We start from the raw sequence: 22,577 nt of genomic DNA, 5'->3' as shown, positions 1-22,577 counted from the left end.
GGAGATAGGTGTTAAGTGTTAAGGAGGAATACACACACTTGAATGTTTTTCAAAGAAAGCAGATAAGATTATCTTGAAGGTTTGAGTTAAAAAAGGTGGTGTAGTTGGAATCACGTCCGTGGTTTTTACGTATTGTGGTTGATAAACTAGAACAAGCGTGAGAAAACAAAAACACAGGAGCTTCAGTAAACATAGTCTTTCTGGGTTGTTTCTTCAAGACCAATAAACTTTCTTTTTTGACTATTATGGCCAGATGAATTATAATTGATAGTTATATATGTTCATGCTTGATACTTTAAGGCCTGTTGCCTTTGAGTACTTGTGAGATCATGCTGGAGTTTCTGTTCAGTCACATTTGTTTACATATTCTTTTGACCTCCAGCAGCAGCCGATCAAGAGGCGGCGAGGTGAAAGCTCCTTTGACATCAACAACATAGTGATCCCCATGTCTGTGGCCGCCACCACCAGAGTGGAGAAGCTACAGTACAAAGAAATTCTCACCCCCAGGTAAACAGCTCCTCTCACTGCCGGCCCCAGCTCAGTTCATCCTCCTCATCATCCTTAATGTCTTTATTATTGTCAAAGTTGTAACGGCCAGTTTCCTTTTATGGTACTTTTTTTCCTGTTAGTTGGCGATCAGTGGACATCTTCTCTCTGCCCATAACTGAGGAGGAGAATGAACGTGAGGTAAATGCAGCATCTCACAGCTGTCAGAAGTCCTGCTAGAACCCGATGGACATATGCATCAGTATTTAATATACCGCCCAGAAAAAAGAAGAAAAATCCCTCGCCCTGCTCCCTTTTCTGTTTGAATGAACAGTGACATCTGGTGGACAGTTTTACAACTCTTATTCAACTACCAGATATTTTTATCAAGGTCTATAATTTAGACTTTGAATATGTGAAATGTTATTAAAGCTTGGTAAAAATGGTCATCCTTGCTTTGTAAGGCATACACAGACAAATCAAAGTTGTTAATAGTGTTGGAACAACAATTCATGCTTCAAAAGATTGTGTAACACTAAGCCTAGGTAAGGCCAGTGTCTGTAGTGTGTATGAAGGTCATGATGTTCTCATGATTAAGTTGTAAATACCTTTAACATGCCCGTCTGTCATAAGGTGTAATGTATTTGTCTGAGAGACTGAGCAACGCTGCTAGTGAAGTGAATGTGGACCTTAATGTTGGACTGTACTGTCATGCTGGCATGAATGTCCACTTCTAACTCCTCCTTCCACTTTACTTTATTTTTCATACTTGTGCACAACTGATGCAAGCAACAATGTCATATTTGTATCAGTAAATGTGGCCTAGACTTGTCAGGCTAGAGATGTTTTTTCAGTAAATATAAACTCAATAAAGACGACGCGGATAGTCCTAATGCCGTGTTGACTCCCTGCAGGTGGAGGACCTCACAGACGCAGCCTTCGTCCAGATCCACCTGCCCTATGAGGAGCAGGAGCGTTCCCGCTGGTCTTGGATGGCCCTCGCTCCTGCTCAGAGGAGGGGCAGCAGGTGATCCTCGCAACCACCGCACTTTAACTTCCTTTATCTGACGAAGGACTGCAGATGTGACACTCTGGCCTGCATCCCTCAGGTCGTATAAATCCATCGATGGGCGAACCACGCCGCTGCTCTGCGGGACCAACCCTCCCACCCCTCAGCCTGCGTCCCCGGACCCCGGCCACTGCCCCCTTCTCCACGACTACAGCCACATACCGTCACCAATGAGCCCAGCAAGCCCGGATGCCTCCTCCAACCCCCACACGCCGTGTTCCAGGGACTCTCATCGGCTGCTGTCCAGTGAAGACACGCGCTGCTCAACGCCAGACTTCACCTTCGAAGAACGGGTATGACGCTCGCTGAATCTAATCCCTCTGTAGTAGGGACTAGACCCTGGAACAGCTGCTATCACATGACTGTTAGCACCTTCACATGGATCTTTCAAAAGGTCTTGAGTCTAGAATTTAATCTGTTGTATTAAAGATTTCTAGCTTGATTCATTTCACAGCTCAAAGATACAAATTTGTTTTGTAAAGATGGTCCAGGATTTTTTCTTTAGTTTCTCTGTTGGTCACATTCAAAAATGTATTTAAAGCTGCTTTCACAATACATGATTTTAAGCCTGATTTGTCAGTTACTGGGCTCTACAGACTGATCAGGGAAGAATCTGAGTGGTGTGTGAGACACAACACATATTAGGCGGTTCCTGATTCAAGCTCTGCAGCCAGACAGCAAAGCAGGAGTGGTGTTGGGAAGGGAAGCTGATCTAAACTTTACCCAGAAGCCAGCTAGTAGTGCTGGGTGGTATGACCAAAAATTTATATCACGGTATTTTTCAAAATTATATCGGTTTCACGGTATATCACAGTATTTTTTTTTTCATGCACAACTGGGTGTTAACCACATTTTCTAATGATTTGGAAAGGAATTGCTGGAGTAAATTGGCTTAGAATGGCCTATTTTACTGTCATGAGGAGGATGCCTAAATCAAATAAATTTGATTTAGGCATGCTTTTCAAAGAAAAAAATCTTTTACAAAATTACAAGGTAGAAAATATTTATTGAACATAAAAAACTGAACATTTTTTAATTTCCCAGCATTATGTTGTTTTGGTTCCACCTCCTGGTGAGTGTTAGGTAAAATTCTTATGTGGTTACTTTTTGGTTGGCCAACGATTTATGTTAGTGGTGCGCAACTGTTACGGGAGCGGCCAGTCTATTTCCTTATATTACAACGCCGTTATTAATTGTTCGTTTTTTTTCCCCACTTATTCCACCGAACACCGAAAGTGTTTTTTTGCCATTTTCGGCCGAACAATTTTGGTTGCCGAACAATTGGTGCATCACTGCTGCTAAACAGTTCCCTCACAAACAGTGTCCAGCGGCGCTACGTTCCCAACGTTGTGTGCGCTACTGTACATACTCACCGGTATTACGGTATATGAAAAATTCATATCATAAGAAAAACAAACACCGGTATTCGGTATGAACCGGTATACCGTCCAGCACTACCAGCTAGCATACTACAGTACAAGCCGGCAACAACTTTTAAAACTCACCTTAAATATTCTCTTAAGTAGAGTTCTGCTGATTGTAGTGTAAAAAGTTGATACTGCAGGATTGGAAGACTACTTGAAATCCATTCCTTTTTATTCATTTGGGTTCTGAACAAAGCAACAAAAAAAAAGCTCACACTACTCTTTTTGTGCTTCTGCCCTTTTTTATAGAAACCTATTTGTACCAGTGGTTTGTTTTAGATTGTTGACAAATGTCACGTTGGAAGGAAATTACACTCTTGTGCACTCTAAAGTGCAGGATCCTGGTTGGACGGCGCAGGATCCTAGAATAGAATACTTTATTGTCAATGTACCTGGGTACAGTGAGATTGAAAGCAGCATCACCTCTCCAGTGCAAGACAAATAAGAAATATAGGAATATAAATAATATAAAAAAGATTAAGGTGCATTTGAAGACCTGAGATCCTATTTACAGATGATAGTATATACATGTGTAGTGGAATAATCCTGGTCGTCATCAGATACATGTTTGTAATTTCCCACGTTCTTGTCTTCAGACGGTAGCGCCGTGGGAGCGGCGCAGCTTCCCCCTGGCAGAAGACCCAGCCCCCGAGCCCGAGGCAGACCCTGACCACATCAGGCCCAGAATGCGCACCATCTCAGGTTGCCGAGCAACAGCTTATGGACGTCTGGACTCCGATGACATGGAGCTGCCTTGTGGCGATGACAACGGCTCCAAACAGCGAATCTCTGCCCACCGATGAGAGGTGGACGTGCAGAGGTGGCCCGGCTGGCCCACACAGCTCCTCTCTGGCATTAACAAGCAGAACCTCAAAGCATAATAAGATATTAAATGGGTTCCTGTTGTTTGATATTCAAACATCAGTCTAATACTTTTCACAGTTTTTAGTGAATATTAAGGAGATAGAAGCCTTTCCCTACAATTGTTTTTGTCACAGGAAAAAAAAGATAAATATTTAAAAAAAAAAAAGTATAAAACAACACATTACAAAAAATAAGTTCTGTAGTAAGCTAAACAATGTACATGGGGGCTTAGTGGTGTTTCATATGTCGCGTATACACTTGTAGCGCACTATGTAGCGGACTCATCAAAATATGGCCAAAGGGTGTTTTCTATTGACTAGTTTGCTTGTAATTCCCATGTACATTTTTAGTGAAGTGACAAATAACAAAACAAGGAAAAAAAGTCCTTTCCCCACACCCTCATCCACCTCCTCCACAGAAACAGGTACATTTGAGATGTGGTTCCCTCCCTCTGCCTCTAGAGGTCGCCTAAAATCACCACAGCACTTCCCATACTGCCAGGTCTCATTTTGCTGGTTTGCTTGTTTTTTTGTTGTTTTTTTCCCCCCTTTCATGACATGTTTTTGTTTGTTTCTGTACCCGAGTAACACCATGTTCTTTGTGTGCGTTTTCTTTCTTTTTTCCTTTGTTCTTCATAATAAATCATTCCTCTTAAGCCTCCGCGGAGAGCTCCAATCTCGCCCCACAGCTGCCTCCTCTCGATTGTCAGCCGAGGTGGGTGTTTCTTTGTTTGTTTTGTTTTCTTTCCCTCCCCTACACTTAACCGGCAAAAAGCTGCTGCATGCTGAAAACAATAAAGCCAATCTTATCACAACACGGATCGCAGCTCCTTTCTCTCCTGCTGGGATGGCAGCGGCGCAGGGTCCGACTGGCACCGCCAGCAGGATAATATCACTGCTTTCATCTCGGGTTCCAGTTCAGCTCAACAGGTTTTCAGATCTTCAATATGTAGCAGCCACCCCGAGCTCAGGTTCTTCAAGGGAATATTTTCTTCTGTTCTCTGCTTCAACTTTTCCTCAGATTGATCAGATCTTGAACGGATTATTATTTTTTGTTCCATCTCATCCCGAACTCATCCTACAGTATCCATATAATTATACACTCTGACCCCACCCCCTCCACCTTAACTAATTGCTATGCAAAAAACAAAAAAAGATGTATGGGTTTCATTTTACACCTTTTTTATGTCACAACCATTCAGTCACTGTTTTTTTCTTTCTTTTTTTTGTAGTCAAGCAAGATGTCAATGTACCTGTTCGATTGTTGCAAGTTAACCTAATCAAAAATCAGAATTGTTTTTTTTGTAAATAGTACCATTAAAACATTTATGTTTAACTTGGCACAGTTGTTTTGGCCTTCATTCACCCTTTTTGAACATGTTAGAAGGTTTTGGTCTTAACTCAAAATATCACTAGGGTTGCCACCTTTCAGAAATAGAAATAAGGGACGCCCTGATTTCAGCAGCGCAGGAGCCAAAAAAAAAAGCCCCAAAACTTCTAAACTGAATAAAAATGTGTATTTTATATGAAAAAACGAAATGCTTTGATTTAAAGTTAATGTGCTTTAATAGCATTGAACTTGCATGACTGTACAGACAGACAACCATACTAGCAACTGAAATAGCCTCTTATGCTATGTATGTCCACATCAGCCAAGATGTAGAATATTGCCTACAGGTGAAGAATATGGTGTAAAAGTTAATTTATTTTAATAATTCAACTAGAATATGGTGTAAAAGTTAATTTATTTCAATAATTCAACTAGAATATGGTGTAAAAGTTAATTTATTTTAATAATTCAACTAGAATATGATGTAAAAGTTAATTTATTTCAATAATTCAACTAGAATATGGTGTAAAAGTTAACTTATTTCAATAATTCAACTAGAATATGGTGTAAAAGTTAATTTATTTCAATAATTCAACTAGAATATGGTGTAAAGGTTCATTTATTTCAATAATTCAACTAGAATATGGTGTAAAAGTTAATGAAAATACGGTACAAATCGTGTCCCGTATTAGTTCAATATGGGACGCAACATTTTTTTCTCAAATAAAGGACAATTCCGTATTTTACGGGACGGGTGGCAACCCTAAATATCAGTCACGTGAATCGCGTGTCAAAGAGCATCTTCAGTTACAGATCTTTGGTGGACGCGAGTCTCTTGGTTGGTTATGATAAAGGGATCTCGTCCCAAATACTCTGAACTGAAGACAATGTTTTATGCTACGTCACATTACTAATGACTTCAGTGGATGCCAGCATTAGTTTCGAGGTAAGTCCTTTACCTGGCGCTAAGCAGCTCAGCAACCTCGTAATCACGTGTTGGATGTTATTGCGAAGATGCTCTTCCGATTCCCGTGAATGGCAACGAGTCTGCAGGCGTGCTGGTGGGTTTAGTGGCACATTCACACTGGGTGACTTCATAGCATTTATTTCAAATACACATATACAGCAAGAAGAATCATAAACCAGTTATTGACCAAATGCACAAGAACAAGAACAACCACATTTCCACAACTGTACAGCGTCAGAAGTAACCAAAGTAAAAAAAAAAAAAAAAAAAAAAAGTGACACGTTTTGTTACTGTAGAACCATTTTAGTCACATCTACCACTCCTGTCCTGCACTCGGATGAACTACTGCAACTGAAGAATTGAGCATGCAAATAATGTTTCAAACACCTTTAATGACGACGTGCCTGATCCTCCGTCTGTGCCAGCAGAACCCAAACAGCTGAGAGCAAAGTGTGTGTTGACCCTGTATCAGTTTTCTTCAATACCCTTTATTAGTGTAGCTGTCGGAGTCCAGAGCACATCTGTTTATTCATATGTAGGATTTACAAGGAGATCACTTGGTGAAAGGGAGGCAACAGGCAGATGTGTCTTACAGGAGGTGAATGCAAGAAGCTGTTTCACTCAATGTGACAAATGGAGCTTCAGGTGATACTGATCAACAAGAGGATGTGTGAACATGTGAGCTGGGTGTGTTTCTGGGAGGGAACGCCTTTATCTGCTTGGTACAAACAGGGAAACTGTTAAATAACATCCTGAGGGCGACATGAACTTGGTGGTCAGCTGCTGCAGGATGTTTAGATCCAGGGAACTTAAAGGTGATAGAGAAAAATGAATGCTTCATAGCAAATAATCAACTAATTATTTATTCTGCAGGGAATTATACTTGTAGCTGAGATCGGCATATTCAAAAACTAACCCAGACTGGTCTCCTCTCGGAGCGTTGAGCGGGTCAGGGTTCCTAACCGGTGACTAGGTGGACTCCTCCCACTGGTGATTAACCATGAAAACTATGCTTCAAATGTTCTGAGGTGAATTTCCTCCTCGTGCGGCAAGCTTTAGAGCGTTTATGATGAGCAGTAAAAAAAAAAAGAAAAAAAAGAACACCGACAGTAGCAGGCACAATACAAATGTTTCTTCATATCAAATACATGTCATAATATCCACAGAGTACGATTAGAAAACTGTGCCCCACACAAACCAAAGTCTCTACTCTACATCCTGTTCTTTTTTGTTCTTTTTCTTTTATAGTCCAGGTAACACGTGTCAGCTGTGGTGCAGAGGGAGCGTGTAAAATAAGACCTCTGAGAGGCTGCCAGTGCCCCCGTTTTAAAGCCACATTATTTAGATCTTGGGGGGCTGAAAGTTCTTGTAATCCGTTTAGAAGATGACTTCCTCACATCAGAAAATTCATTTTGATCCAACTAAATGCATCCTCCTGTCGGATCTGTACATATGTACAAGTACCAACAGTTATCAGCCTCTTTAGCTTTATAAAATGAATTCCTGGGCTTGTAAATGGCATCTGAGCAGTTGCAATCCACAAATACCTCCTCTACTCCTGTCATTAGCGTTTGTTGGCCGGTAACCGGCATCTGGTTATGAAATACAAGCATTATTACTCCCCTCCGGGGCATCTGCAAACTCATCAATCACATCTTTAGATAAATCTCTAGCATCTGCAGACTGACCCTTAAGCTGTGAGGAGTCCTGTGATGAGCAGCAGCAGCAGCAGCTGCAGATGTGAACACTAATCATACTGATTCCTGCTGGCCGAGTAATGGCATCGTTATAGGCTACCAACTAGTCCTGTACATTAAACTTTAGCACCCCAGGACTCTACTGTACTAACAATTAGCAGCAATTATCATGTGTGGACTAGTTAGGAGCATTCCTGTATGTGGACCAGTGTCAGGACCCTGGAGGCCGAGCTGCAGAGGAGCCGGTGACTGAGCCGAGGGTGCAAACCACTAGTGATGCTGGAGATGTGTGTGGACCAACGAGCAGCAATGAATAACACAAACATGGAACTGAACTGTTAGCGGGATGTAAACGCTAACAAATAAAAGAGGTTTCCTTGGGGGAGAAATGAGCCTCAGGATGCTGCAGTTAGTGAAGGTGAGCCTGTTTATCTGTTGTCTGGCTGGATGGATGTCTGAGCTCAGGAGGGCGGGGGGAGTGACTAAATGAATGGCTTGAGCGCGGCCTCGGCGGCGGCTGCTCCAGCCTCTCAGCGGTCTTACTCTTGGCACGCTACCTGCCCCTGCTCCTACCCCTACCCCAGATCCTACCCCTATCCTGCCCCTGCCCCTACCGCGGCTCCGGGGGCAGCACATCAGGACTAACCAAAGCAGAGACAGCAGTGAGGGCTACATGAGAAGTTTGCTACTTTAAACAGTTTTTCTCTGGCCCGCGGCCCCCCCGGCCCCCCCGGCCCCCCCGGCCCCGGTAACTGCTCCTCCTCTTGCTAACAGTCTGCATGTCGCTCGGTTTTCAGGGCGGATATTCTGCATTTAAGAAGCAAAGCAAAAACATTAGCGCACACCTATCAGAGGTGAGTTCCTGGGGGCTGACTGTCTGGAGAACAAGTCGTCGTTACCATAGTTACAAGGACAAGTGCTGGAATAGAAAAGAAAGTGATTCATATGGAGATCTGAGCTCCGGGGTGCTTTAACTCTTAAAGGGTCACTATAAAAGGTTGAAATAATAGCAAGTAGAGATCAAAGACCACAGAGAGAAATGAAATACATCTCGGCCTACGTGTTAATCTGTGTTTTTTTTCTCAAGACCTGTAACAGCAACGCCTCAAGAACAGTTTCAAAGGTTAGTGGAGAATGAACAGTGATGGGTAGCTAAAAAAAAGTCCTGTGAAAACAAGGAGGAAGGCGTCACAACTCCTCTGGGTGGCGTGTGGCGGAGGCGCGCCCCGCCTTCACAAGCCCTGCTTGGCCAGGGAGGCGGACACCTGGTCGGCCAGCGTGGACAGCTGCGGGGCGTCGGCCATGTTGATGCTGCCGGAGGACGACACGGTGCTCAGCTGGTGGGGGGAGTCTTCCAAGGAGACGATCTCGGCGCCGTGGTCAGTGCGGGCCCGGGCCGTCTCGCGGAAGCTCAGCTTGTGGCTCTCAATCTGAGATCAGAGGAGGTCAGAGATCAGACAACGCTGAGGCGCGTGAAGCTCCTGCAGCCTGGAGAGCTGGGGACTCGTGTGGCAACCACGCCTGCATTTCTAATGTCCTAAAACCCTATTAAACTACTAGGGGTGTAACGATACACTAATCTCACGATACGATACGGTACGATACACGATATTGAGGTCACGTTAACAATACGATACGATATTATAGCAGTATCTTTTTAACAACCTTGAATGAGGAACATATGACTGGAAAAAATGGTCTTTTATTTGAAAGACACGAAATACAAAACAATGCTGTGCGTTTGCCCTTATTGTTACAGTTTGTAATGCTTTATAACTGTTTAAGTTTTAAAGAGCAAGCCAGGCCAACCATTTTCCACAAACTGAACTAAAAGTAAATGTCAGGTTTGCATTATGCATCTTCAGTTTCATACAAGTACAAATATTTTGCCACAAACTGAATAGTTTCTCTCATGTATGACTTGACTTTTTTCTTTTCCAGAAATGTAACAACTAAAATTAAATAAATAAATAAATAAAAGTAAATAAATAAACTATGAAAAGTCCCAAACTCAAAATGCAACATGACTGTTATTTAGCTTATGACTGAGCTAAGAGCTTCAGCCACATGCTCCCAGCCTTAGGCCGTAAGGTGAACCCTGTTATCGTTTCATCCCGCTCCACCTTTGGGGACGACACAATGTTTACATCATAAAAAACATTGATTCGTGATCAACTTGTAAGTAAAAGTTCGGAGCTCAAAACCCCGCTAGAGTCCCGTGATCGGGACCGCAAAACGGTACTAGTTTCTTCTGAGCGTAGTAAGATTTTGGTCCGCGGGTCGAGGCGCGGTCGTCACGTGATCCCGCTGCACCAATATGATGCGCGTTACTAGTAAACACAATATATTAATATTAATAACCCAATATCGCACTACAGTTTGTCACCTCCACGACACGTATCGTGATGTTTTTGTATCGCGAAATTTCGTGGCACGATATATTGTTACACCCCTATAAACTACCCACAAGACACACAAATCACACAGAGAAGCTGATCTAGTCCCTAGTTCCAAATCACCATGCCCAACAAGAACGGAGGGTGTTGTCTAAAATATGAAATACAAGTCGAAGTAATTGTGAGAATGTGCCTTCAAAACAAACGCGCTCACTCTTAATTTGATATCAGCAGAAAAGGAAAAAACAGCATGATTGCAGCTAAAAATGCATGTTGCATTTCACACATTAAAAAACAAAGGATTGGGATTTTTATTTCTGTGGAGGCTGAGAAATAAGATCTTTTAGTGAAATGTTAAACCAGGATTAAGAAACTTGAGACGCACTGAGCCAAAGTGGAAAAGCGTTCCCGTCGCCCAGACATCTGCAGTAAGGAAGGCCTTGCTTATCTCCGAGGGACAAACCAGCTGTGGAGCAGCTGGCAAACTCAAACCCTACATCCAGCTCTGAAGTTACAGTGTTGGAAAGGAAAAGATCATGAAACATAGCTCCTCCTGTAACACTGGAATAGTTCAAAATACAGTTTAACCTCTCCCAGTGTCTTTGTACGTCTAAACATTGCATTGAAATAATTTCCTCCGTCAGAAAAATGATCTGGAAGACTCATTTTCATTTACATTTTGAAAAGAGGGACCATATTTCAGGAATAAATGTTCCATCTTCAACATTCCCTGATTGAATTCAGTGAAAATAGGATGAAAGAGCCTCTTGTACTTCAGTTAGAGACGAGCAGCGCCCTGCTGCCGGAGTATGCCCTCTGCTGGGCATACTCCGGCACAACACAAGCCCACTGATGGAAGGCGGCAAAGTTTTAGTCGAAATGATTTAATGCAATTCAATGCAATCTGATTACACAAAAAAAGTAAATGGCCATGTTTTAGAACGACGCTCAAAAACCACACGAACAGGCTTTGTAAGTGTCTGCAAACTGAACATAATTGGTTTTATTTCTGGTGCTTTTTAAAGGCCGAATAAAATCAAGTCTCTGAGACGACACGTGTTGGATAAGCAGCTGCGTTCTTGCTGAGTTCAGGGCACCACGTGACACAGATACTTACAGGAGTCCTCAATCTTTATGAGGGGGTTCGTCAGGATGGGTGTGATGGGTGATGAAGGGACAGTCTGAGGTGACTGGGGGGGGGTGGTTGAGGGGGAGGGGATGGAAACGCTGTCGGAGAGGCTCCCCTCTGCGTCCTTCCCCTTCTCCCGCTACAGCCCCAGCAAGGACATGAGAAGGCATGCAACAAAAACACATGGGTGGTTTCAACAGAAAATCAAAAAAAGGCAACAGAACATGTGAAAAATGATAAATAAGCAAATGAAAACTTCTGAAGAAATGACAAGGAGCTGGATGGAGAACAGAAGAGGGAGAAAGCAGTGGTGGGAAAACGATGAGGCCAGAGAGCCGGCGGCTCTGCAGCTCTGCGGCTCTGCGGCTCCGCTTGCAGGCTCTGAACCTGCAGCCCCCTGGACCGCTGGAACTACAGTCTACGTCTCGGAGACCAGACTTGTCAGTTACAAACGGTGGGATGTTCAAAATCTGGATCCCAAAGCAATACTTCCAGTAAAATGCAGATTTGGAATGAATAAATAAATAATATCATTTTACTTTATACAACCTCAAATCTAAAAGATAATGGAACGGTTTGGAAAATGGAAACTAACCGACTTGTGTGAAAAATAATAATAATAATAATAATAATAACAATAATAATAACAACGAGTAATTACTCTGTGTATTTCTCTTACAGTTGTAATTAGGGCTGTTCGATTAATCGATTTTAAATCGTAATTGCGATTATGTAATTAGAACGATGTTAAAACGTGAAAATCGTAAAATCGATTTTTCACTTTTTTTTTTTTTTTTTTTTTACCTTGTCTGCACACATATTAATGATTGATACCATATTAATGATTGATGGAAATACCTCTCAATACCTGCAACAAGTGCCCCATCGGAGAGGCTCTTTAGTGTAGGAGGGGGCGTTGCCACCGGGCATCCCTCAAGCCAGATGCGGTAGACCGGCTCGTGTTCCTTGCAAAAAACTTGCAAATGTGAACAGCAAATGTAATGACTGACATTACACACCTCTACCTCCTTCATGGGTTGCATTATTATTTAGCATGCAAAGACCCAGTTTAGTTTAATTAGAAAATGTCTTGTTTTATTTAATAGGAAATATAACTTACTGTATGTTTGCAAGTGCTGATTTGCTGATTTTTTTTTCAGAGATAAAACTTTTTTTCAACTTATTTTACAGAGTTTTGCACTTTATTCATTCATTTTTGGTTTAATAAGAGCAAAGTTTGCACTTAAAGCCCAATGGGGCAAATGTTCAATAAAAAAACAGCATATTTGAAATCCTTTCTTTGCCTTTTGTCAATTCACAAAATAATCGTAATCGAAAATCGGATTTTGAGAGAAAAAAATCGAGATTTTATTTTTGGGCAAAATCGAACAGCCCTAGTCGTAATATGAAATGATTTAAGACCCTGGGTGTCTGACGGGGCAGCGAACCAACGCATGTAAGCCCCAACTCCTCAGTCCTGTCATCTCTTATTCACCTCTTCTATTTCTAAAAGCTGCGAAAAAATGTACTTTACAAATGAAAAAAGGCTCGTATTAACGTTGTCTGTAGGTGACAGGATGTCTCTGAGTGCCGAGGCTTCTGGGACGGCTCATCACACGCTGGAAACACCAACTGCCGTCAGCTGAATCCGGGTTTCAGGTATTTTTTGGAAGAAGGGCCATGGGCAGATACCAAAACACCACGACTGCACACATTTTAGACATTTTAAGAATGATGGGACAAAATGACGACCAAACTTCTTTGCTTCGGTCACCGATGGCAGAACACCTTGTACGTATTGTGACGAAGCTTTACTTTTTTTTTCTTTTTTAATGTGTTTTACAACTAAAATGCAAAAATTGGTTGTACGCTAACAAATGAAATGAAATGATACGTTTTCATAAAGTCCTCACCTTTTTTACCACCCTGAAATATGTTTATGGATTATTTTGTCAGTCGGGCACCATGAATTCATGAACCCGAGGAAGGTTCATGTTCCCGGTAGCTCTGCTAGATTAAAACATCATTTACTGCTCAGCTACAGCTCAGCTCTGACCCCAAGGCTTCACCCTGAACATCCAGCTGGGGGGGAGTTTTACCTTTCTCTGGCCGCCTCCAGGAACGTGGCCGATGTTGCCCAGAGAGCCGATTTTAGACTGAACTTTGAACTCCACTTTCTCGTTCTTGATCTCAACATTTCCACCGCCTGAAAGAGAAGAGAGGAAAAGTAGCTTTAGCAAGAACAGCAGAAGTAGTGAAACAGCCGCGCGTAGGAGACCCTAAACAGTAAATGTTCATTTCCACGCGTTAAACAGAGGCTGCGTGTCGAGCAGCAGGATCTCAGCAGGATCTCAGCAGGATCTCAGCCCAAAACAAAAGACAAAGCCAGGAGTGAAACCTAATTTAGAGCCCTTCCAGCAGATGATACATCTGTTTTTGGAAAACCAAATTAGGCTTCAATCTGGTGTCTGTGAGCTGCTGGTGAGCAGGAGAATGTGATTCATTTAGTGGAGTAAACAACGAAAGTCACGCACCACAGCTAGATTTACTCTGATTACCACAAACACAGAGAACGGCTACACTTTATTACACCGCTTTACTCCTTAGCATTTGTTCTGTAGACAGAGATCTCTGCGAAAGAAACTTAGATATGACTTCATAATAACTGAGGTGAGTACCTGAGATATCAGTGTACTAGCAGACCTGTGTGTTTGAGTGATGTGGAGCTGCTTTCAATTACTTAAAGCTTCAGAGATCATGTTTCATTTACAGCCTGGTCCTTTTTAAAAAGCTGCTCTGATCAAATTCAGATCTTCCTGTGAAAGGTCTTAGGATGCAGTGTAGATGTCATTAATGTTCTTAGGATGCAGTGTAGATTAAGGATGGGCGGTATGGACTAAAAAATGTATCACGATAATTTCTGGCATTTATCCCGATAAAAATGACAATAAAAAAAATACTAATTCAACTCCACCTTTGTAACTATAAACCTATCTCATCATCATTTCTTTCTTTCTTTCTTTCTTTCTTTCTTTCTTTCTTTCTTTCTTTCTTTCTTTCTTTCTTTCTTTCTTTCTTTCTTTCTTTCTTTCTTTCTTTCTTTCTTTCTTTCTTTCTTTCTTTCTTTCTGGCTCATTTCTTTCTTTCTTTCTTTCTTTCTTTCTTTTTTCTTTCTTCCTCGCTCATTTCTTTCTTTCTTTCTTTCTTTCTTTCTTTCTTTTTTCTTTCTTTCTTTCTTTCTTTCTTTCTTTCTTTCTTTCTTTCTTTCTTTCTTCCTCGCTCATTTCTTTCTTTCTTTCTGGCTCATGTCTTTCTTTCATCTTCCTTCCTTCCTTCCTTCCTTTATCGTTTTTACCGCGAGATGGCAATTTCTTACCGTGGGGAATGTTTTTGACGGTATATCGTGAACGGTAAAATATCGCCCATTCCTAGTGTAGATGTCATTAATGTTCTTAGGATGCAGTGTAGATGTCATTAATGTTCTTAGGATGCAGTGTAGATGTCATTAATGTTCTTAGGATGCAGTGTAGATGTCATTAATGTTCTTAGGATGCAGTGTAGATGTCATTAATGTTCTTAGGATGCAGTGTAGATGTCATTAATGTTCTTAGGATGCAGTGTAGATGTTATTAATGTTCTTAGGATGCAGTGTAGATGTCATTAATGTTCTTAGGATGCAGTGTAGATGTCATTAATGTTCTTAGGATGCAGTGTAGATGTCCCTATCAACAGGGTATTGTATTTCTCTGTGGCAGCGACCACCAGAGGGCTCCTAGGAAGACGGCTGTAGGATTGAGGGCTGGTTCCTGCAGGTGTGCTTTTCCACCTCCAACTCCTCACGCTTCATTCCAACCTGGATATAAGAGCTGCCACTGCCGCTGCCACTCACGCTTTGCCTGAGTGTTAACCCATGTGGTAATGCCAGCCCTGCTTGTGGCCTGTGTGCAAACCCCCTGTATTCTCTAGTGGAACTTCTTGTGCTGTTCTCCCACCTATAGCCCCCTGATATCCACCTGCTCAAAATCTCTGTGAACCTCCGCGTCAGAACCAACCATAACCACTAAAGTTCTTAGGATGCTGTGCAGTTGTGATTACAGTCGTCCAGGATCAATGAACATAGTCATCCTTTCTCTTTTGCTATATCCTTCATTCTCCTCCTGTCTAGGTCCTTCCCATCAAATATGAAAGCAGAGGGGGCAGAAAGACACACGGAGAGATGCTCTGACTTTACAGGAATATTTTAAACTGAGGTCCTTGCTCTGAAGCAGTCAGTTCAAACTACACATTTAATATGGCATATGGCAGTTCTTATCATTGTTTTGCTGTGGCATTGCGCCATGTTGTGTTATTTCTGACAGATTAATATAAAATAACTTGTACATTTCATATAAATTCCATGTGCAATGTGGGGTGAGTGAAACACTCCCTATACTCATCGTGGATGCCATAAACACTTCCACAACCAAAGCACCTATGTTCATGGGCGCCAGTTCAAGTAAACGCATGAAAACCTTTTATTTATTCACTGTTCTACGTGTACTCGGGTAATTACATTAAAGCAGGGGTGTCCAAAGTCGGCCCTCGAGGGCCGCAGTCCTGCATGTTTTAGTTGTTTCCTGCATCAACACACCTGATTCTAATTAACGGTCGTCACCACCTTGTCATCAAAGTCTGGATAGTTCTGTTGATGACCAAGCTCCTTGTATCACGGTTTGATAAAAAAAGGGACACATCTAAAACATGCAGGACACCGGCCCTCGAGGACCAGGATTGGTGACCCCTGCATTAAAGGGAACCATTTTGAGCGCCAGACGCTGTTATCGCCATGACCGCTAGGAGGCGCTTTTCCTCCAAACCTGGTTCTCAACTCCAACAGGCTCATTTTGGGACAAGTGTCTTTTTCTTCCAGAGCATTTTTGCAATTTATTTTTTGTGGGACTAATTTTCAGGTGAAAGGAGGAATGATGGAGAGAGGAAACAAGGAGGCCAGGAATCTCCTGTAAATAGTTTGGTTTGTGGAGTCCAATTAAGAGGGAGTTTGAGCTTTGTTTTTACCTTTGTATAGGTAATAATAGGTTTTACTAAATATTAATTTTGTAAAATGTTATTTTGACAAATAACCACTTAAATGTCAGATAAATATACTATAAGCCACATTATTCACAACAAATATTTGTTATAAATGCAATTAACCGGTAAAGTCTCCACTTTAGAGAAAACTAGACTGCTCCACGTGTGAATTCAATAGATACCACATTATGTCATACAATGCAGTGCTTTTATAGGTTTTTGATATTTTTACCACATGAAAATACGACCGATCTTTTACCTGGCCTGTAGCGAATGTTGTCTTTCGACCCACACTTGGAAGTAACGTTGCTCAGATCAATTTTTTTGTGCACAATTTGAACCTGAAGAGAAGACAAAACAGAAAGCAGAAGAGCGCTGCGTTAAGTCGGAGCGAGACGGAGCATCTCTCCTTGCATGCAGCACAGAGGAGCTGAGCCGCCAGCACTCTGAAACAGCCACAGAGAGGGAAACACACGGATCAATACCACACTGCTGGTGAGGGCATACCGGGTTACATGTGAAAGTTTAGAACTGGACCTGAGGGATCAGCAATTTTAAGTTTTTTAAGTTTAAGTAGGGCTGGGCGATATATCGAGATTTTAATATATATCGATATATTTTCAAACACGATATGGTACGAGACAATATCGTTTATATCTATTTAAAAAAAAATATATATATATATATTTAACTTTTTTTTTTTAAATGATTTTGATATAGCTTATTTTGTAACAAATTGACTTGAATGTTTTATTTGAGATTTGCACAAATGTTTTGTTATTTGCACAACTGTCAACCTCAGTGGAAAAGTCTGCCTGTTACTGTCTACATTGTATTAATTGCACAGTGTATTTTAATTTAATTGTTATGCAGGAAAGGGATATTTGTTTTATTTTATTCAAGAAGCATTTTTATTCTATATATGCAGGCAGTTTATTTTTATTTCATTTGTTTTATACATTTTGATATTGTGCAGACCTCTGTTAATAAATGTACCTGTGTGACATTTGGCACGAGGCTTTGTATTAAAACTGAAAATGATGCTAACAGAGATGCTATGCTATAATGCTTTGAGGGAAACCCCAATTAAGGCACAGAAAAAATATCGAGATATATATCGAGTATCGCCATTCAGCTAGAAAATATCGAGATATGACTTTTGGTCCATATCGCCCAGCCCTAAGTTTAAGATATATATTTGAGTGGATGTTAAGGGATTGTCTTCTGTTCTTTGATCTTCTGTGCGCATGCAGACTGGCTATAAAAGCCATGTTCCTTGTCTACGCATCACAATGCAAGCCTGAAAAGACCTCATCTAAATGCCAATTGTCTGGAGACACAAACCTCTCAGTCTTTCTGCACTGAGGTCATCACAGCATCGGGGATAACAGGCTCCGTTTGGCCGAGAGGCCAAGCACAGAGACTCTTTGTCACTTTGAACTATTAGTTCCCTCTGACGTCAGCCAATTGAAATGCTTCAAAAGTACCTTTTATGAGGGCTGAATTGAAACACCCACACTCAGGATTCATGCATGCTGCTTGGTTGGTTGATCACGGTCAAACAGACAGATTGAACAGAGTTATGGAGCTTACAGGCTACAAGCATCACACAGTACAGTCTGCTCCTTGTGAGAGCTGAACCACGACTGCACACCGACAAAAACATACACATTCATGCTGAATCATTGCAGGTGGAAACCAGCAAGGACGGCATGACGAGAAGGAAAGCAGTGGCGGTGTGGTCCAGCTGCAGTGTGAAATGCTCACGGCGTCCATAAGTTCAGTGATAAAACTGTTAGTAGCAGGGGTGAACGGGTCAGTGCTGGAGAACCACGGTCGGAGGAGATGAGGGGGACACACACGGGAGCTTTGGTGCAGTCCTGCTTTCAGCTGCTGCACACCTACAACCACTCACTCTTCTACTCACATTGCCACCACCGGGTACATGTTTTATATTATCTTTGGAGCCACACCGGGACTGCACATTGCTTAAGTCCAACTTCTTCTCAACAATTTGTACCTGGAAAGTCGATATGTGAAAAGAAAACACTGTTATCCTGCAGAAGCAACAGCAGCAGCAGCAGAGCTGCCATGAGCACCAGGGCTGGAGAGGAGAGGAGGTTTCACCAGGGCTAACCGGGGCTCTGCACTCATCAAGGCAGGCACTTTGCATCTGTTTTTAACAAGCATTTGTGTGAGGATCACGGCTGCAGAGAAACTTGTGACAAGATCAAATCAGATCACAAGGCTGTATGGGTTTTTTGCAGATGTTATAATCACGTCAGAGAGTAAAACCGAGGCTAACAGACGTCTGAGGTGGAAACAGGGTCGTTCAGGTGGTTTTCTGTTGTTTACCACATGGTGGAGTTAAGGAACGGCTTCAAATCAAACCAACTAAGTTGTAATTAAGAGTCAGCAGAACTTTCCAGAAACTAACCGCTTAGTTGATGCTGAGAAACGTATCTGTCACTACTTCAGTTGTGAATTATTCACTTCAAAAATAAAATGTGTCCAACTTGTCAAATGTAAAAAATGTTCTTTTGTTATTTAATATCAAAGTAAGTTGTTTTTTTAAACTGCTGCTTGGATTAAATGCTTGACAGCATCAGGTTTAGAGGTAGATAGGGGCTCAGTAGTGGCACATGTGTGCAGGGACTCACACTTTCTCCAGTAGAGCCCAGGAAAAGAAGAAAGAAAAAGGAGCGACTCAGCAAAGCTTTAACCAGGTATACATGGAGTCATGGTTCGGAAACAATAGAGGGAGAAGTGAGTTTTTGTCAGAGTGAGAGTGGAAATAGAACGTAATGACATGACAGTGTGGTCCAATGTCATGTAATATTCAGACTACAGACAAGGACGAGGTGGGAAGGTTCAGGTGGGAAGGTTCAGAACTTCAGGTGATAAGGTTTGAGGACGAACTTTTGTCCATTTTGAAAACTACTGCAGTTTTCCAAATAGAAATAGATAGTTTCTATTTTATTTAGAGCATCTTATTTCCTCGGAGCCGCACACTGGATATTACTAAAGTTAAGCTTCTGATCAACAGGTTTATCCTGGAGAAAAGCCCAGATGAGGGCCGGGGGCCGTAACCGCCCGGGCGAGGCTGCCAGTGAGGGCCCAGACACCGCCGTAGCGGCGGGAGGTCAGCCGTTGTTAATAAATCAGAATAACCTTAAGCAAGCTGTTCCTGTACTCATGGCATTGAGCCATCTGAAGCATTTAGATGAATACCAGTTTCAAAGTCAAGCAGATCTCTCACCTTGCCTCCACCAGGTGTATGCTTTAGGTTGTCTTTAGAGCCACAGCGAGCTTGGACATTAGATACGTCCATCTTCTTGTCCTGGATTTGAACCTGCAAAAGGCAAAATGAAAAAAAATAAAAATCTGATCCGGGATAAAAACGAGGAGAGCTGGATGAGCCCCAAGGGAAGGAAGGAGGATGTCAAAAGGGAAGAGAGCTAGTATACATATACTCTCTGCGTTAAAGCTGCCATTTGTAATTTTTCCGTAATCATTGAAGCTGCCCGGGGAACACAAGTCAGGATGAGCAACGATACAGAATGTAGAGTTGGGCCCTGGTTGCCAATCAGAGTACACTTGCATCGTTTAGACTGCTACTAATAAAAATAAGGCCAAAAATACTAGAACGGCCCGCCTTCTTTGGGGTGGGGGGAACATGTCAGCTAGTCTGATCACCTGAACGATCGCACCTCTGGCCATTCAGAACACCACTTCCTGTTACATCGGCTTTAAGAACTACAAAGCTCCTCTGAAACTGTCTAACGTGGGATACTGCTTCTTGGCCAAAATGTAGTGGCATCGTCAAATATGAAGTCAAAGTCTGCAAACGTGGTAAACAGATTAACCATAACATTAACAGAAACCACATGACAGGTGATAATGAACAACATCTGCCATGTTCTGTGATGCTTTTCTGGAAAATTCTGCAAGTCGTGCAAGTAAACAAGGAGGAGAAAAGCCTCCGAACTCTTGCATCCTGCAGCCCACTGAAACCAAACAAACCCGCTCCCAGAGTCCCCGCGCCAGAGCACGTCCACAGAAGGACGGCCACATGTGGAGGGTTTGGCTGCTATAGCTGATCCGTGTGTTTATGTATTCATTTTCCTATTTAAATAAAACAAAGATGTTACAGATGCCAGCTTTAATTCATTCAAGGACCGTGCTTTCTCCGAACTTCTTGAGTTTGAGTTCTTGCACAAAGTGCAAGAACTCAAAATGTGTGAGTATTTTATTGTTGATTATAGGTTCTATCATCTAAAGTGTAATTTAACATAGAAATGACTTACAAGAGAGAGTTTTTAATCCTAATCATTATTATATTAAACCATAAGTTGGTTTCAGTTGTCATAACTGCAGAGAAACTCAAGAGTCTGGTGTTGAGTTCATCCCTCAGTTACTCACTTTGCCTCCACCCGGTGCATGTTTGATATTGCCTTTGGAGCCACACTTAGACTGCACACTACTAAAGTCCAGCTTCTGATCAAGGATTTGAACCTGTAAAAATGAAAATGTCATCATTTAGATTTAGATTTTAGAGTGCACACAGCAATCAGATGTATGAAAACATTGTCAAGTCGTGCAACTGCATCCAAGCTGAGCGAGATGAAGTCCTCCTGCACATGAAGCTTCTGGTGAAGCGCGTTTCTATGTGCATGCTTTAGGCCTGCAGACCAGAACCCAGTCAGGCCTGAGGCATCTTCCCTTCTTTGAGCTGCCATTCTCTTCTCTAATTTGAACTTGGAATTAACAGATTTCTTTCATGTACTATTCATTTTCATCCCAAAATATCACAACGCGTAATCCTCTCGGCTTCACCTGAGAAGTCTTTAACATGTGACTGCAGGCGCTGTAAAATTAGACCAAAGCCTTGCAGCGCGTTGCAAACTAAAATAAAACTAGAGCTATACACTCGATGAGCACAGACGAGCACAAGTGCACGTAAACTCCTGTCACACTCACAGATATGGCACAAGCATGTTATAGTGGGCATTTAAACAGGACACATCAACATTTTCAGCACCACTCTCATGGAAGACAGATCAAAGCAGTTTTTTTTTAAGTTTTTCATCTTAAGATATCAGTTTATCAGCTTACAGTTTCATTTGAAGCGATATTTAATTAGGTCTTGTTGTCTCGCTCACGCCCCTACACCACCAGTAAAAACAACAAGCCCCCCAAGTAACGGCGGACCATTCTGGTCTTCTCTTGTGACAACTGCGCCTGGCTTTCCAGCTCAATGTCACCCATCAGCAGCAGTGGAACTAGCTCCCAAAGCTGCAGCTGACGTCACGGCAGAGGAGGCCAGGAAGCTGCATGACATGCTCAAAACATGACAGGAGAGTAGTGGCATAAACCAGACCAAACAAGAGGAAACAGTGTTGTTACTGAACTTCCACACTAGGAATGGGCGATATTTTACCGTTCACGATATACCGTCCAAAAAATTCCTCACGATAAGAATTTGTCAAAAAAAAAAGATAAATTCCCTTTGATAAAGTTTTTGTGTAAAAATGATTTATGGTTCTGCGTTAAATCCACAACGTACGGGAAGGAAGGAAGGAAGGAAGGAAGGAAGGAAGGAAGGAAGGAAGGAAGGAAGGAAGGAAGGAAGGAAGGAAGGAAGGAAGAAAAGAGGAAGAAAAGAAGGAAGGAAGGAAGGAAGGAAGGAAGGAAGGAAGGAAGGAAGGAAGGAAGGAAGGAAGGAAGGAAGGAAGGAAGGAAGGAAGGGAGAAAAGAGGAAGAAAAGAAGGAAGGAAGGAAGGAAGGAAGGAAGGAAGGAAGGAAGGAAGGAAGGAAGGGAGAAAAGAGGAAGAAAAGAAGGAAGGAAGGAAGGAAGGAAGGAAGGAAGGAAGGAAGGAAGGAAGGAAGGAAGGAAGGGAGAAAAGAGGAAGAAAAGAAGGAAGGAAGGAAGGAAGGAAGGAAGGAAGGAAGGAAGGAAGGAAGGAAGGAAGGAAGGAAGGAAGGAAGGAAGGAAGGAAGGAAGGAAGGAAGGAAGGAAGGAAGGGAGAAAAGAGGAAGAAAAGAAGGAAGGAAGGAAGGAAGGAAGGAAGGAAGGAAGGAAGGAAGGAAGGAAGGAAGGAAGGAAGGAAGGAAGGAAGGAAGGAAGGAAGGAAGGAAGGAAGGAA

General features: G+C 42.2%; 2 protein-coding genes across 23 annotated transcripts in view; one reads left to right on the top strand and one right to left on the bottom strand.

The window, feature by feature from the left end:
* LOC133419056 (KAT8 regulatory NSL complex subunit 1-like) overlaps positions 1 to 5,176 on the top strand; it is a 47,883-nt gene extending 42,707 nt beyond the window's left edge. For 3 of the 4 annotated variants that reach the window (XM_061708052.1, XM_061708051.1, XM_061708053.1), the window contains 5 exons: positions 383 to 507; positions 630 to 687; positions 1,401 to 1,513; positions 1,596 to 1,848; positions 3,576 to 5,176. In XM_061708052.1, the coding sequence (XP_061564036.1) occupies positions 383 to 507; positions 630 to 687; positions 1,401 to 1,513; positions 1,596 to 1,848; positions 3,576 to 3,782 (756 nt within the window). In that variant the 3' untranslated portion in view covers positions 3,783 to 5,176. The remainder of the gene's footprint in view (positions 1 to 382; positions 508 to 629; positions 688 to 1,400; positions 1,514 to 1,595; positions 1,849 to 3,575) is intronic. The other variant, XM_061708054.1, reaches the window with a different exon arrangement.
* A 3,386-nt stretch (positions 5,177 to 8,562) lies between these two features.
* LOC133419057 (microtubule-associated protein tau-like) overlaps positions 8,563 to 22,577 on the bottom strand; it is a 44,378-nt gene continuing 30,363 nt past the window's right edge. For 15 of the 19 annotated variants that reach the window (XM_061708061.1, XM_061708062.1, XM_061708066.1 and 12 more), the window contains 6 exons: positions 20,854 to 20,946; positions 19,691 to 19,783; positions 18,359 to 18,451; positions 16,691 to 16,772; positions 13,461 to 13,567; positions 8,563 to 9,266 (listed from right to left, as the gene is read on the bottom strand). In XM_061708061.1, coding sequence (XP_061564045.1) covers positions 9,069 to 9,266; positions 13,461 to 13,567; positions 16,691 to 16,772; positions 18,359 to 18,451; positions 19,691 to 19,783; positions 20,854 to 20,946 — 666 coding nt within the window. In that variant the 3' untranslated portion in view covers positions 8,563 to 9,068. Of the gene's footprint in view, positions 9,267 to 11,349; positions 11,501 to 13,460; positions 13,568 to 16,690; positions 16,773 to 18,358; positions 18,452 to 19,690; positions 19,784 to 20,853; positions 20,947 to 22,577 lie in introns of all 19 variants that reach the window. The other 4 variants (XM_061708056.1, XM_061708058.1, XM_061708057.1 and 1 more) reach the window with 4 other exon arrangements.

Source organism: Cololabis saira, chromosome 19 (genome assembly GCF_033807715.1).
Source record: "Cololabis saira isolate AMF1-May2022 chromosome 19, fColSai1.1, whole genome shotgun sequence".
Lineage (NCBI taxonomy): Eukaryota > Metazoa > Chordata > Actinopteri > Beloniformes > Belonidae > Cololabis > Cololabis saira.
The sequence above is the reverse complement of the archived record's forward strand: the minus strand, read 5'-3'. Positions and strand labels throughout refer to the sequence as shown.